Below are 13797 nucleotides of genomic sequence, written 5' to 3'. Positions count from 1 at the left end.
AATTAGAGTTCTATACGTCTCACTTATTTGTATGTCATTTCTCTACCAAGAAAGTTTTCTGCCATGATGTGTGTGAACATTTTTTTAATGTCATTTGTGGTATTTCCTGCTGTTTCATGGATTCCAGTCTTAAGTTCTTTGTTTTATATAGCAGCTGCTAGATTGATTTCTCATGGTCTCTTGCTATTTTTGTTTCTTTTTTTGGGTACCAGGGATTGGACTCATGACCTTGCACTCTTGCGCTTTTTTTTTTTTTTTTTTTTTTTTTTTTTGGTACCAGAGATTGGACTCACAACTCACACTTGCAAGGCAGGCGCTTACACTGCTGAGCTAAATTCTCGGCCCCACTCTTGCTATTTTTGAGAAAGCTTTCTTTTCCTGGTTGCTAACTGCAAGCCTGTCTTCAATATCTGAGATCCTGTCCTCCTATTGGCCTAATCTGCTTTGAATACTTTCTTTTTTTATTTATTTATTTTTTTTTATTTAAGGAGAAAAGAAAAAAAAACAGTGAAAGGGTACAAGTTATACAGATTTACAGAAGAAAAAAATGAACAGTAGGAAATCATTAGTTAATGGATTACATATTGCCATCTTAGAAATAATTGTTCAAGTCACAAAATTAAAGCTTGTAGAGTGGACATTCCAACAATGATACTGCAAACAGTTCTGTTCAATGATCCAATAAAACTCTGTGATATCATTTTCTATCTTATACACTTAAATATACATGCAGTTATATAGTTTAGAGCACTTTCTTTTCCTCTCTTTTGTACAATGACTATTACACATTTTGGGTTTCATTGCTCCCACGGTTCTTATTGCTTTTTTGGAAGAGAGTAAAACCAAATGAGACATAACAGGACAGAATCGGTCAAGTCAAAAGGGTGGACATAATAGATAATATAAAAACATAATACAAGGTGATCAACAATGGTTACCATAATGCCTCCCGCTATCTCTAATAGAATTGCCTATATCATTAGTTATAATACAATTGAACAAAACAGTAAAGAACAAAACCGACAAAACCAAAACATTGGAGACATTGTAGGTCTTCAAAAGTAGATAAAAGTCAACGAGAATGGGGGTTATAATGAATCTCATTATCTTCACAGCTGATGCCTAAACTTTCGAACCTGATACTATCCAGCAAAACAGAATAGGGGAACATCAGTCAAAAACAAGATGGTGAGAGTAATATAGGGCTTCAAATCGAGATAATAGAAAGTCAAAGTGGGTTACTATATTATATCCTGCTATTTTTTTCCCTTTAATTAAATGGATAAAAATAAAAAAGTAAATAATGGAGTGGAGATTGAGAAAAAAGAGGGCATAACAGCGAAACAGCGCAGATCAAAACATAACCATTTAAGCAGAATAGTGTTTCACCACCAGATAATTCCGACCCAAAAGTAGTTACCATATTGACTCTTTCCTTGAAGTCCTTGAGTACAACTTCGTATACTGTAGCATTAAGTATATCAAAACAATGTAAAACCATATAAGAGAATGACAGCATTACAGAGTATTTAGAATCGACTAACAGAAAATGAACAATGGTTTCTGTATAATCTCCTTGTCTTTAAAAGGTTTTTGCTTATACTATCGTACATAATAAAATCCAATAAGATACAACCTGTTTAGACCATTGGAGACAGAAGAACAAAAGCTAGATGAGACTTCAAAACAAGATGATACTAAATCAGTATTACCTATTAAGATGTCATTTTCTCCAAAATAGCTGTTCCTATCATCCAATCTTCTCTGTCTCATTTCTGTTGAGCTCTTTTTCTGTCAGTAGCTGTCAGTTTGTCTTCTTCATTTTGTTCTCTGCTCCATTCGTTGTGGCCTCCCCGCCACTATTTCTGGGTTCTTTGTATTTTTCTTTTTTTAGAATATCCTGCAATACTTTCTGTAGGGTTGAATTGGTGGTTGCAAATTCCCCCAGTTCCTCTTTATCCTGGAAGCACCTTGTTTTTCCATCAATTTCCAGGGACAGTTGTGCAGGATATCTCAATCTTGGCTGGAGATTATTATCTTTCAAAGCTTGAATTATTTCCCCCCACGCTCTTCTTGATTTGATGGTTTGTGCAAGAGAAATCTGCTGTAATTCTGATGGGTGTTCCCTTGTAAGTGGTCTGTTTCTTGTCTCTTACAGCTTTTAATATTCTGTTCTTGTATTGAATTTCTGGAATTTTTATTATTATATGCCTGGGTGTTTCTCTGTTAGGGTTGTAGGTAGCTGGGGTCCTGTATGCCTCATACATCTAAGTATCTTTACCTTTTGCTAAATAGGAAAATTCTCCTGGATTATTTCTGTGAGTAGCTTTTGTAGTTCACTTGTTTGTGTCCCTACTTCTTTTATGTTCTTAATCCTTAAGTTATGGCTCCTCTTATCATCTTCTTGTCTTTGTATTATTGCTGTTTGTTTCTTTGTTACTTTTAAGAAGTTTTTCATTTCATTCTCCCATATTATGAGTCTGCCCTCCAGTTCAGATAGTCTGTCCTTAGTTTCTTTCAAGCTGTTATGCCAGTCTTGGATAGACTTCTTAATTTCTTGATAGTCCCTTTGAACCTGCTTCACGTACTCTATGCTTTCTCTGTTTTCTCCATCAAACAATTCTCCCCTCTTTTTCTGTTCTTCCATTCCACCATCTGTTTTTTCCTGGGTGGTGCTTAGCATTTCTCTTAACTATTCTGCATACTTCTAGCTTCAGGTCGTTGATAACTTCATTCCTGAATTGGTCTATGAGGCTCTCTATATGGCGCTTAATGTCTATTGGTGCGGTGTCCGCTATTGCCTGTTTCTCAGAATTGGGGGCCGAGGAGCCTTTCTTGTTGCTTCCCTTCCCCATATTTTCTGTTCCTTATATATATGCAAACTTACATAGGAGGCCCAGCTTCCCTGCCTGTCAGCCACAGCCTGATCAAATTGCGCTGGCTAGGTGTTCCTGCCCACCGCTGCGCACCAGGGAGTTACGGACTAGGCAGCCTACGCAGGAGTCAGTCGCCCCTCCGGGCCACTGTCAGGCTCTGGGATCTGGGTTAGGCCAGCCTACCAAGTCCGCCCGCAGCATCACGCAGGCCAGGCACTTTTCACCAATCCCGTCTGAGAGGGGAATGTGTGGCTGGAGTCGCCACCGCGCCCTGCTCTTACAGGACTGCCCGAGCCCAGAAAGCCCTCAGCTGGAGTCAAACTGTGGTAGTGTCAGTTTCTCTCACTCACCTCGCCACAAGTCAGTGTACGCCTCCTTGTCCGTCTTGTCTTCGACTCCGTTCGCAGACTCCCGTTCCCAGAGCTTCTGTGCGTCTCTCCTTGCCGAGCCGCTGTGGAGGCAGCCAGCCGCAGAGTGGCAGGAAACCCAAATCGCGGTTTCCAATGGCGCGGGGTCCAGCCTCCACACCAAGTCTTTCCTGTTCCTATTTTAGTGCCAGGACTGCATTCCAAGTTGGTTTCTCTCAGCCCAGTTCGTTCCTGAGTCAGCAGAGCATATCTCTACCGGCTCATGTCTCCTTAATCTGCATCATTCCTGACTTCTGAGCCGAGCCTTTCAGAGAGCCTCCGGTAGTTGCTGTTATCTGTCCGCCATGTTCTCCCGGAAGCTGAATACTTTCAATAGAGTTTATTCTCTTGGATATCTGCTTGAATCTGCTTTATGGATTCCATTTTCTTCCTCTGGTGAGCTTCCATAACATAATTAAGCTTGTCTATATAGATATATATTTTTTGGTCTGTGTCTGCTCTAATGTTGCTAAGCATGATGTGTATTTTGGTAATCTTTGTAGTTATTTGAGAGATTATTTCTGATTTCATTTCTTCCAGAGCCTCATTCAAATTGCTTTGTTGTTAACACTTCAGAGAGACCTGGCAGGGGGCTTTGGGATTGTCCCACCTCACTGCTCCCTCTATTTGCCTTTGGTGAACTGAATGTCTAGGGTTGCTTTCTTTTTTTTTTGGTACTGTGACCCCGCACCTACAAGGTAGGCGCTTATGTTGCTGAGCTAAATCCCCGGCCCCTAGGGTTGCATTTTGCTTAAGTCTTCTCATTTTCTTTTTCTTTTTAAGTTTAATTCCTAGAATGAGGCTTGTTAAATTGCCTATGGTGGGTTGCTTTATTGGTAGTATTTAGGACCCTTAGGTGATGATTACTTCTCTAAGGTATCTTCCAAAGCTAGCTAGTCTGTTGGAAGATCTTATCTCTTTCGTTGGTTGGAGATGGGAAGTTGCTTGTTTGGCCTTCTCCCTGGTTTTTTGGCATTTGCCACCATATTTTCTGTGACTTTTTAGTTAATCTCAGTCATGGAATACTAGGACCAACAGCTGTTTAGAACAATTATGTCACTTTTGGCTATAGTGGTACCAATAACATCAAACACAGTCTACAAAAGAACAAACTGAGCTAACCCTTAATTTGCAACTTATAACCATATGAACTAGAGTTGTGATTATATAACAAAATGTAAAACAGATTACATGATCATATGCAATATATAAGTTTGTAATATGTCAATTTTTCCCTCGGGGTTAAAATTTAAAATGGATTAAGGAGAAAAATAGAGAAGTGGAGGAAGAGAAAGAGATTAGAAGTAAGGTTGGAGAAAAAACAGGGATCACACCTACTTTGGGAAACTAGTGCAGAAGACTAAAGGAAAAGAGAGATGGGAGAGATGAAAGGAAGACCAACAGAACCACACCCACAAAGAGTTTAGGAACCACTTTTGCGCTCATAAAAGCAATGAAGGAGAAAGAGAAAGAAAAACAGTCCAATTCCAGAATTTTCTCTGGGTTCACTAGTATTCAGCCTATGGAGATGGAGTCTAGAATCCTGCCGATCTATCACAGCAAGCCGACAGTTGCTTTTTGGTGGAGTAGTGGCTAACCTCAGTAGGCCTGCCCTGAGACTAGATTCATTGCTTGCTACAGTCTGGGCACTTTCCATGGGTCTGCATGTGGCTGAAAGCTGCTAGACAAAACGGGTGGCAGTTCTGGGTTCTGAACTCAGCTGGCCTATCTCAAAAATGGCTCCCAGGCAATTGCTGTCTTCCCACGGGAGGACTCTGTACTCACTGCGAGCTAGTGCAGTCTTCTACATTCCCCACTTCCCTCCACTGCCATGTCTGTCTGCAGAGGCTTCCAGGGTTGCCAGCTGTCACTATCACTGTGACCTTGTGTCCCCAGGTTTGAACAGCTGCTCTTGCGCAGTGAGTCCTGTCTCAGGGCAAAGGTACCATTGGTTACCACTGCCTTCCTTCAAGCTTTTTTTTTTTTTTTTTTTTTTTTTTTAACTCTCTCTGTGAGCTTCAATTCATACTTAAGATTCTTCCTGGGTCGGGGCACTCTCTTTCTTTCTTCCTTTTTTTTTTTGGTATGGGGATCTAACTCACGACTGCCTGCTTGCAAGGCAGGTACTTATGCTGCTGAGCTAAATCCCCAGCCCCTCAGGGTACTCACTTTCTTCCTTCTTGTCTTTCTCATGATTTTATATTCCAGAGATGGTGACTCTAAAAAACGCTGTTTTCTCTGCTGTTTACTGCTCCGCCATCTTCCCAGAAATCTCTGAAAAGACAGTTGTACAACACCCCTGTTCTTTTTTCTTTTTTCTCCAAATAAACTATATTCAACTTTAGAACAATAATGCTTTGGCCTAAGGTGGGCCTTTCAGAAATAGATTGAGGGCTGAGGATATAGTTCAGTAGCACAAGTGCCTGTCTGGTAGGCACAAGGTCCTGAGTTCAATTCCCAGTACCAAAAAAAGGGAAGTGATTGGTTGATAATATTGATACTGAATCATTAGGTTTCTTCCTCCCTCAGAACTAAACATTTCTGACGATGATAAGAACTCTTTGTTGGCTCAATAATGTATTGATTTGTACCACATTGCTACATTTTGTACACATTAGATAGGAGACATGATAGTTCACATTTAGAAGGATTAAATATGAAAGGAATTGTTTTTACACTAATAGCAGTTCAAGATACTTTTTGCATATTAAGAAATTAATAGAACAGAATGATTAACTGTGAGTCATTTGATTTTTAAGATGTTGGTGGGCCACTTAAGGAAAATAGCAGTCACACTACTTATTTTAGAGAGAATTTTGTTGTTGTTTTTGAGACAGGGTCTGTCTGTGTAGTTCACCTGATCTTGAACTCACCGAGAATGAATTTGGTATAGGACATTGATTATGTAGAAGACTGAAAATCGAAAAAGCACATTGAGAAAGAGGTTGTAATATCAGAACCTTGGAGCTGAGAGAAGAGGCTCCGTGGAGCTAGTGCCTGTACTTCTCGCAGATGGGTGAGTTGGTTTTAAGTAGACAGAAAACAAAACTAGAGCCTGGTACTAGCTGCTTGGGCAGTGCTGATAAAAGTAAGAAACAAATCTCCACTTCCCTCTTTCACGAAGTGACTTCCAGTACATACTGTAGCAGTGTAACGTATCAGGAAGCCAGCTCACCAAAAAGAAAGGTAGTTTGTAGAGTTCTACCTCAGCATTACAAACAGATTAAAAAAATTGGCCGTGGGTTCAGCCTGCTTGCTTAAATATGTATGTATGTGTATATGTATTTATGGTAGTACTGGAGATTGAGTACAAGACAGTATCTCCAGCCCTTTTTTAAAGTTTTGAGATAGCATCTTACTAAGTCATTACATTGCCCAGGATGGGCAGGAATTTGCAGTCCTTCTGCCTCAGCCTCCCAACGGGTTTAGATTAGAGGTATATATACTAACTAGCTTGCTTACCTTTTAGTGGCAGTCATAGTTGAAAAGAATATTCTGTAAAGGATTACATAGAGCAGAGTCTGCAGACTTTTTCTGTGTATAGTTGTATGGTAAATGCTTAGGCTTTGTAGGCCACAGACTCTCAGTCTTAGATACTTAATTTTGCCTGTTAGTACAAAAACAGCCTTGGACAGTATTTAAACAAATATGTGTGACTGGTTTCCAGTAAAACTTTAGAGACAGGCAATGGGTTGAATTTGGCAGTGTCTTAAGATAGAATACACACTTAAGGTAAAGTTAATTACTAGTAATATTCAGTGCTGGTTCATATTTGAAATAAATTTCTTTGATACTTTTGATTTGGAAGATGGTCATTGTCTTGCTTTCCTCATTGCTGAGACAAGATACCCAACACCACAAAGTAAAGGAGGAAAGGTTTATTTCAGCTCATGGATTATAGAAGTTGCAGTCTATAGTTAAGTGACTCCAAGGCCAGATGGCATACAAGGACATGGTGCAAGAGAAACAGTTCATGGCAAGGCAGGCAGTTAATAGCAGGCAGCAGCAGAGAGCCTGCCTTTCCCTTTTATCCTATTCAGAGTGCCAGTCTTTTGGGTGGTTGGGGCTTCCGTCTTTAGTAAGCCACATCCAGAGCTGTGCCAGTTCCAGTCAGTGGGCTAATTTAATGCCACAAGCCCTTAATCCCAGTGTCAAATGTGCTAGACGAACCTGCTCTAAAAGCCCCACCTGTGAGCGCATGAGACTTCGGGGCACATCTGGATATAGTCATTTTTATAGATTTGATTAGATTAATTTTTTTTTTTTTGGTACCGTGGATCAAATTCATGACTTTTTGTTTGCCAAGCAGGCACTTATGCTGCTGAACTAAACACCTGGCCCTAGATTAAATTTTGAAAGCTTCAATCCTGGCCAAAAGAAGGCTAGAAAGCATTATTCTTAACACAGTTTTGTTTTTGGTATTTTTATTATTATATATTTGTGATACATAGTGATTGCATTCAGCTTTGATTTAATCCATATACATATAGCATGTTGATTTTTGTGTGTGTGTGTGTGTGTGTGTGTGTTTGAGACAAGATCTCACCTTGAGCTCACTTTGTAGCCCAGGCTGGTCTTGAATTTGAAACAGTCCTCCTGCCTCAGCCTCCTGAGTGCTGGGATTACAGGTGTGTGTCACCACCTTGGTTTATTGATCATTTTTTGATTCCCCTCCATCTCCCCTCTGTTCTTTCCCAAGGTGTAGGCATGTGGTGCATTTTATGCTGTTATGAATTAATGCTGCATAACAATGTTTCAGTCATCAGTGGACCATGTGTATGGTCCTACGAGATTACTTGGTGCTTGTTGCCCTTGTATAAGTATACTTCATATGTTCACATAAGATGAAATCACTGTTAACAATACATTTTTGAAAATGTATATCATTAAATAAAATGCGACTGTATTTTACAATTAAAAACATGTGTAAATCTACTTGCATGGAGAAACTTCTTGTTGTGAAACATCACATTTTCTTGAGATGTCTCAAATACAGACAGTGATTGACTGATGTGAAGCCTCAGACAAGCACCACTTTCTACAGTATATTAAATCCATAAAGTTTAATTTTTCACATGCTTAAAGAGAATACTCAGTGTCATCATTCTGCATTGCAGTGGGTCCTCTGTGTACCCTTAAGGAGGATGCCCACTGGAAAGAGACCCCTGGGCCAGCACCTATTTCCTTGTTTTTAGTTTGATTTAATGTCGGGGCAAGTACACAGATAAGCCTAAAGCTGCACTTTTCCTCTTGTTATCCTTTATCTATTTGTGTTGTTAATGGTATGCTAGTTATCCTATCTTGTATTTTTCATACCTGTTCTCCCATTTCTAGGCTCTGCTTTCTCATCCATATTTCTATGGCATTTTATATCAACTAGTTTTATGAGACAAATTCCATTGTGTTTCAGTGTTCGGATCCACGTTTCTCCTCCCTTGCATTGAGCAACATGGCTTGGTTATATACAGTGTTCCTGGCTTCTGCCTGTGCCACACAGCATGCTTTCACTGAATAATTTAGCAAGTGGTTGAAAATAGAATTGTGGAGTGGGTATGGTGGTGCACGCCTATAATCCCAATAAGTGGGAGGCTGAGGAAGGAAGATCACCAAGAGTTGGAGTCCAGCCTGGGCTACGTAGTCAATTCAAACCTAGCGTCAACTACATAGTGAGACCCAGTCACCAAAAGAAAAAAAAAAAAAAAAAATAGAAAGCAGCCCAAACTTTAGAACTCAGCTTAGCTTTATAATAGTCCATAATACGAGTTATAAATGGAATCACCATTACTTTCCTTTTCATAATTTTGGTCATGATTTTTTTTTGAGACCTAAATCATGTTTTCAATGTTAGTCATATTTTTCCTTGTGAATATTTGACATAAAAAGGACTTGAATGTTAGTGATATTTGCATCATATACATCTTTCAGAATAATTACTATAATTGATGTTGCAGTGTTGATAGATTTGTTAAACATTACTGACTGCCTAGATACTAAAGTAGATATTGACTGACGTACAGTAGTGCGCAGGGTCTCAGAGCTGCGGTTGATGTGCATCTTAGTGTGGTCTCTGCCAGATTAGCTCAGTATTTATTCAGTCTGTGATGGTTCAGAAATTGCTTACTGAGAAGTGATAAAATTCTAGGAAAGGAGATCATATTAAAAAGTCTAAAGGCAAGTTTGTAAGTCAGAATACCAATATGTAGTGGTAGATGTGTATTGCTCAAGAGCTTTAGTCTCTTTGTCTAAACCAGGGAGTCCCTCCTCTTGGGCCTAGTCTGAGAAGAATTTGAAAACCAGTTTGCTTGTTGGGTAAGCATTCAATTAAGTGTCCTTTCAGTATAATCTTCCTGAGTTTCGTGTTTCTGTGACATGGCTGGGCTTTTTACTTTGGGGAGGGAACACTTTTCTCTTAAATGGTTTCAGGACATTCAGACTTAAAGCTCCCTGGCCTATGGGAAGAGCCAGCTGTTCTTGCCCTTCTTGTGTATTTTCTGATGGTAATTTGTCATTGCCAGTTTCCTTACAGAAGCAGAACTGGTTATGATTCCCAGGAGGATTGTTTATTTCATACTCAATAATACATTTTGAAATCTGTCAGTCCACATGAGATTGTAGCTTACTGTTCTCTGTGACTCTTATTAGTGGCTTCACAAAGGGCTAGGGTTTGGTATTTTCCACTTCTCCTGGGTACTTTCTTTGGGCATACTGACTGCAATCCTTTTTTTCTCCAGGGTCCTCTAGCAGCAGGCACCCAAATCAGGCAACTCCGAAGAAAAGTGGTTTGAAGAATGGACAAATGAAGAATAAAGATGATGAGTGCTTTGGAGATGACATTGAGGAGATGCCAGATACAGATTTTGATTTTGAAGGCAACTTGGCCCTTTTTGACAAGGCAGCTGTGTTTGAAGAGATTGATACTTATGAGAGGAGAACCGGTACCCGGTGCCGGGGCATCCCAAATGAAAGGCCTGCTCGGTACCGCCATGATGAGAACATCCTGGAATCGGAGCCCATTGTGTACCGACGGATCACAGTGCCTCACATTGTGAGCAAGGAGTTCTGCACGGGTGAGTGACACCTCGTCTGGTGGCTTCTCTGTTCTTTTCATTACACTTGAGACACAAAGACCTCATTTCTGAGTTAGACTCTTGTCTTAGGGAGAGTGGCTGGGTCATTAGCCCAGAACTGTTGTCTCTTGGGGATGCAGCCCTTTGAGCACTGGAGTACTGTTTCTTTACATGTCCCTTTATACCATGGGCCAGGCAGGATGTGGTTTGCTGTTTGTTTGGTATGCTGTGATTAACAGTTAAAGCACAGGAACTGAATATCTAGATTCAGAGAAGCTTCCCTGATACTACCTGTGTGTTTCACCCAAAATTCACTTTCATTTTACTAATTATTTGCTGATGCAAAATGTAGTTGAAGATGGATGATTGACACCACTGACTAAAATTGGAGTTTCAGAGAATAATATTTGTTTACTGTGCTCTCCTTATCCCTTGACAGCCTGGTTATTGAGAATTTAGTACAATTCTCATGTAAGAAAGTAGTGCCATGCCAAGCGTGGTGGCATGTGCTATAATCCTAGATCTTGGGTGGCTGAGGCAGGGGGATCCCTGGGAGTTTGAGACCAACCTGGGCTACAAAGTGAGTTCAGGTCTGTCTGAACAGCATAGTGAAAACCTGTCTCAAAAAGACTGAAAAAAAAAAGTGGTGCCTTAGCAGTTACATTGACCACTGTTTTCTTACATTGGTGAGTTTAAGCTGCTTCTCTTCAAACAGCCTGTGAAGCAGCTTTGGCAAAAGTGTTCTACCTCATTCCTGCCCCATCCGTCCCCAAAACCACATTATTAGCAGGGCTTCTTGGAACATGGTTTGCAGACCTTAGTATTGAGTGACACTGAGAGCTAATGGAGAAATTATAATCATATAGTAAATTAGAGAGGGGAGTATGTTTTGATTTTGGTTTGAAGGGAAGATGAATATTTTTTCTTTGTTTAGTTTTTTGGAGACAACGTCTTACTGTGTAGTTTAGGCTCGTTTTGAATTCACTGGGCAGCCCAAGTTGGCCTTGAGCTCATAGTGATCCTCCTGCCTCAGCTTTCCAAGAGTGCTAAGATTACAGGTGTGGCCACCACATTCAGAAGGAAGGTAAATTTTTCTTTAAGAGTATAAATAGGATAGGAAGGTAAGTTTTGAATGCTCCAAGTTCCTATAGTAGAGTGAGTTAGGGAGATGATATAATTGAATTTGAAAGGAAATTAAATTGCTTTTGGAAACTAGGATTTTATTGTATTTAGAAGCTTGTTTGTGGGTACTTTCTCTGTGACAAAAAGACTGTCAGACTAAGAAAGACTGTGAGATTATTCCAGGGATGATTTATTTTACCAGAGGACTCTAGTGGGCATGCATTTTTACTAGGGACACTTCCTTATGTGACAATGTAACCGTGGATTCAAATAAGGACAAACAACCTCCCTCAGAATCAGGTTTAGTTAGACAGGTCTAAAGCTTTTCAAAGGCAGTTACTGTCCAAAAGATATACTGTGCCTGGATCCACTCCTGCCCCTCCATCCCTCAGTTGGAAAGGAGGGTGCTCTTGCTAGGAGCCCTGTGTCTGTAGTGTTTGTGGTACTCACAGAGTTGCTACATTATGCAATTGGAATTCCTGAGCTTGGGAAAATTGTATTTTGCTTTGGAGTGAAATGGCTGAAAGAGTGAGAATAACAGAATCAAACATATTTCTCAGATTTAAGAGCCTGAAAAAAAATTTGCTAAAGTAGACAAAAGGGGAGATGAAAACTTTTGTCATTATGCAATCCACCTGCCCATCGTTATCTGTATATCTTGAGTTTTTCATAATAGAAGCATAAGTTTTTTTCACATGAAACTACTAAAATTGCCATCAGTAAAATTACAAACCATATGTGTTGTTGGTCCCTGACCCAGAACCCAGGTGTGGCATCCTGTGATCTAGTGATCAGTGGCATTCTGCTGGCACCTGGTACCTGCTGGCCCTCCAGCTTCATGTCATCAGTATTTTTGTTTGTTTGTTTTTGTCTTTTTGGGATAGGATCTCGCTATGCAGTTCAGGCTGGCCTTGAGCTCACTTTGTAGCCCAGGCAGGTCTTGAACTCTCAATGATCCTCTGCCTCAGCCTCCCAAGTGCTGGGATTATAGGTATGTGTCACCATACCCAGCCTTGTCAGACTTTTCTTATTGACAAGGAGTAGAAATAAAACGCTTTTGCCAGGCAGGGTCTTGCTAGAAGTAGAGCAAGCAGCAGTAAAGTTGTTGGCAGCCTCTCGATGGCTGTTTCTCGTCTTTGCTCCAGCTCTAAGACTCAGGCCTAGAGCAACAACTTTACTGAGCCACCTTTTCCCAGTTGATCTGCTATTCAAATGTTAGGGGCTGAAGAAGGCAGCATGTCTAGGCTGTTTGGAGAATTGGTAATGTAATATTGCTTGGTCACCTAGTGCAGTTTTCTCTTAACTTGAGGCTCCGTGGGGAAAGGCTGTTACCTACCTCCTGACATGTCTCCTTTTTCTTTTCTGAAGGCAGATAAACTGAGGTGAAAAGAATACAATATAAAAGGACAAGGGGAGTTTAACAGCAAAACAGATTGTCTTTCCTCTCTGCCCTTGCTTGCTCAGTGATGGACCACTGAGGACCAGCAGTTTCCAGGAGCAGCTGAGCAGCTCTGTACGCTGTGTAGTTCAGGCTGTGGTGCTAACCACTTTATTTTCTGCTAATCCCCAGAGTAGCAAAACAACATATCTGTCACTCTCTGGTGTGGCTTAGGTGGCCACTCAGGTCATCATATTGACTCCATGCTGCAGGTGGTCAGCAGTGCCTAAGTCATCTTCTGGTAATTGCTTGAGCTCTCCTTGACCAATGCACCAGCTGTGGCAGTGGTGGTGGGGCTGTGTTCTCATTGTATGTTGATTGGGAAAACATACTCAGGAAGAAACTAAATTTAGCTCTTTGTTCAACCTGAATCTTTTTTGTTTTTCTTCGTAAGCCCTTTAGATCCTTTGGCAAGGCTGCAGCCTCCAGGTATTCCTCCAGCCTGTGAATGAGGTGTCTGGCAACCAAACCCTGAATTGACCAGGATCTCTGGATCCAGTCTTGTAACTTTGAAACTTTTTGGAAATGGTCTCCAGCTACATGTGCAGACACAGGCACTTAAGTCAGTTTGACTATAAAGTGCTTGGTATGTGTGAGTGTTGTGTGTTCATTGGTGAGAGGTCTCCAAAGAACATGGCTTAGGAGTGTGCCAACTCTCAGGGAAGAGTCTTGTATTCCAGAGCGAACACTGTGTGTATTATGTGGAGACTGTCCTCATCTGCATATCATTACGCATACTAGATAATGGAAAGATGGCCTAAATACTTGCAGTCCAGCCAGGGGTCCTAAAGATGGCCTAAATACTTGCAGTCCAGTAAGTGCTCAGGTGTGGGGAGGCTGGGGCAGCACAGATATCTTGGAACATAGGCAGGTTTCACTACCAGCCA

The 13797-nt window shown here is 40.7% G+C and overlaps 1 protein-coding gene across 4 annotated transcripts in view; it reads left to right on the top strand.

Moving 5' to 3' along the window:
* Positions 1-13797, top strand: part of Edc3 (enhancer of mRNA decapping 3) — a 67076-nt gene that overhangs the window by 37361 nt on the left and 15918 nt on the right. For all 4 annotated transcript variants that reach the window (XM_003463582.5, XM_013145623.3, XM_013145621.3 and 1 more), the window contains exon 4: positions 10015-10350. In XM_003463582.5, coding sequence (XP_003463630.1) covers positions 10015-10350 — 336 coding nt within the window. The remainder of the gene's footprint in view (positions 1-10014; positions 10351-13797) is intronic.

Source organism: Cavia porcellus, unplaced genomic scaffold (assembly GCF_034190915.1).
Source record: "Cavia porcellus strain 051 isolate PalLab524CR breed Dunkin Hartley unplaced genomic scaffold, mCavPor4.1 scaffold_38, whole genome shotgun sequence".
NCBI lineage: Eukaryota > Metazoa > Chordata > Mammalia > Rodentia > Caviidae > Cavia > Cavia porcellus.
The sequence above is the reverse complement of the archived record's forward strand: the minus strand, read 5'-3'. Positions and strand labels throughout refer to the sequence as shown.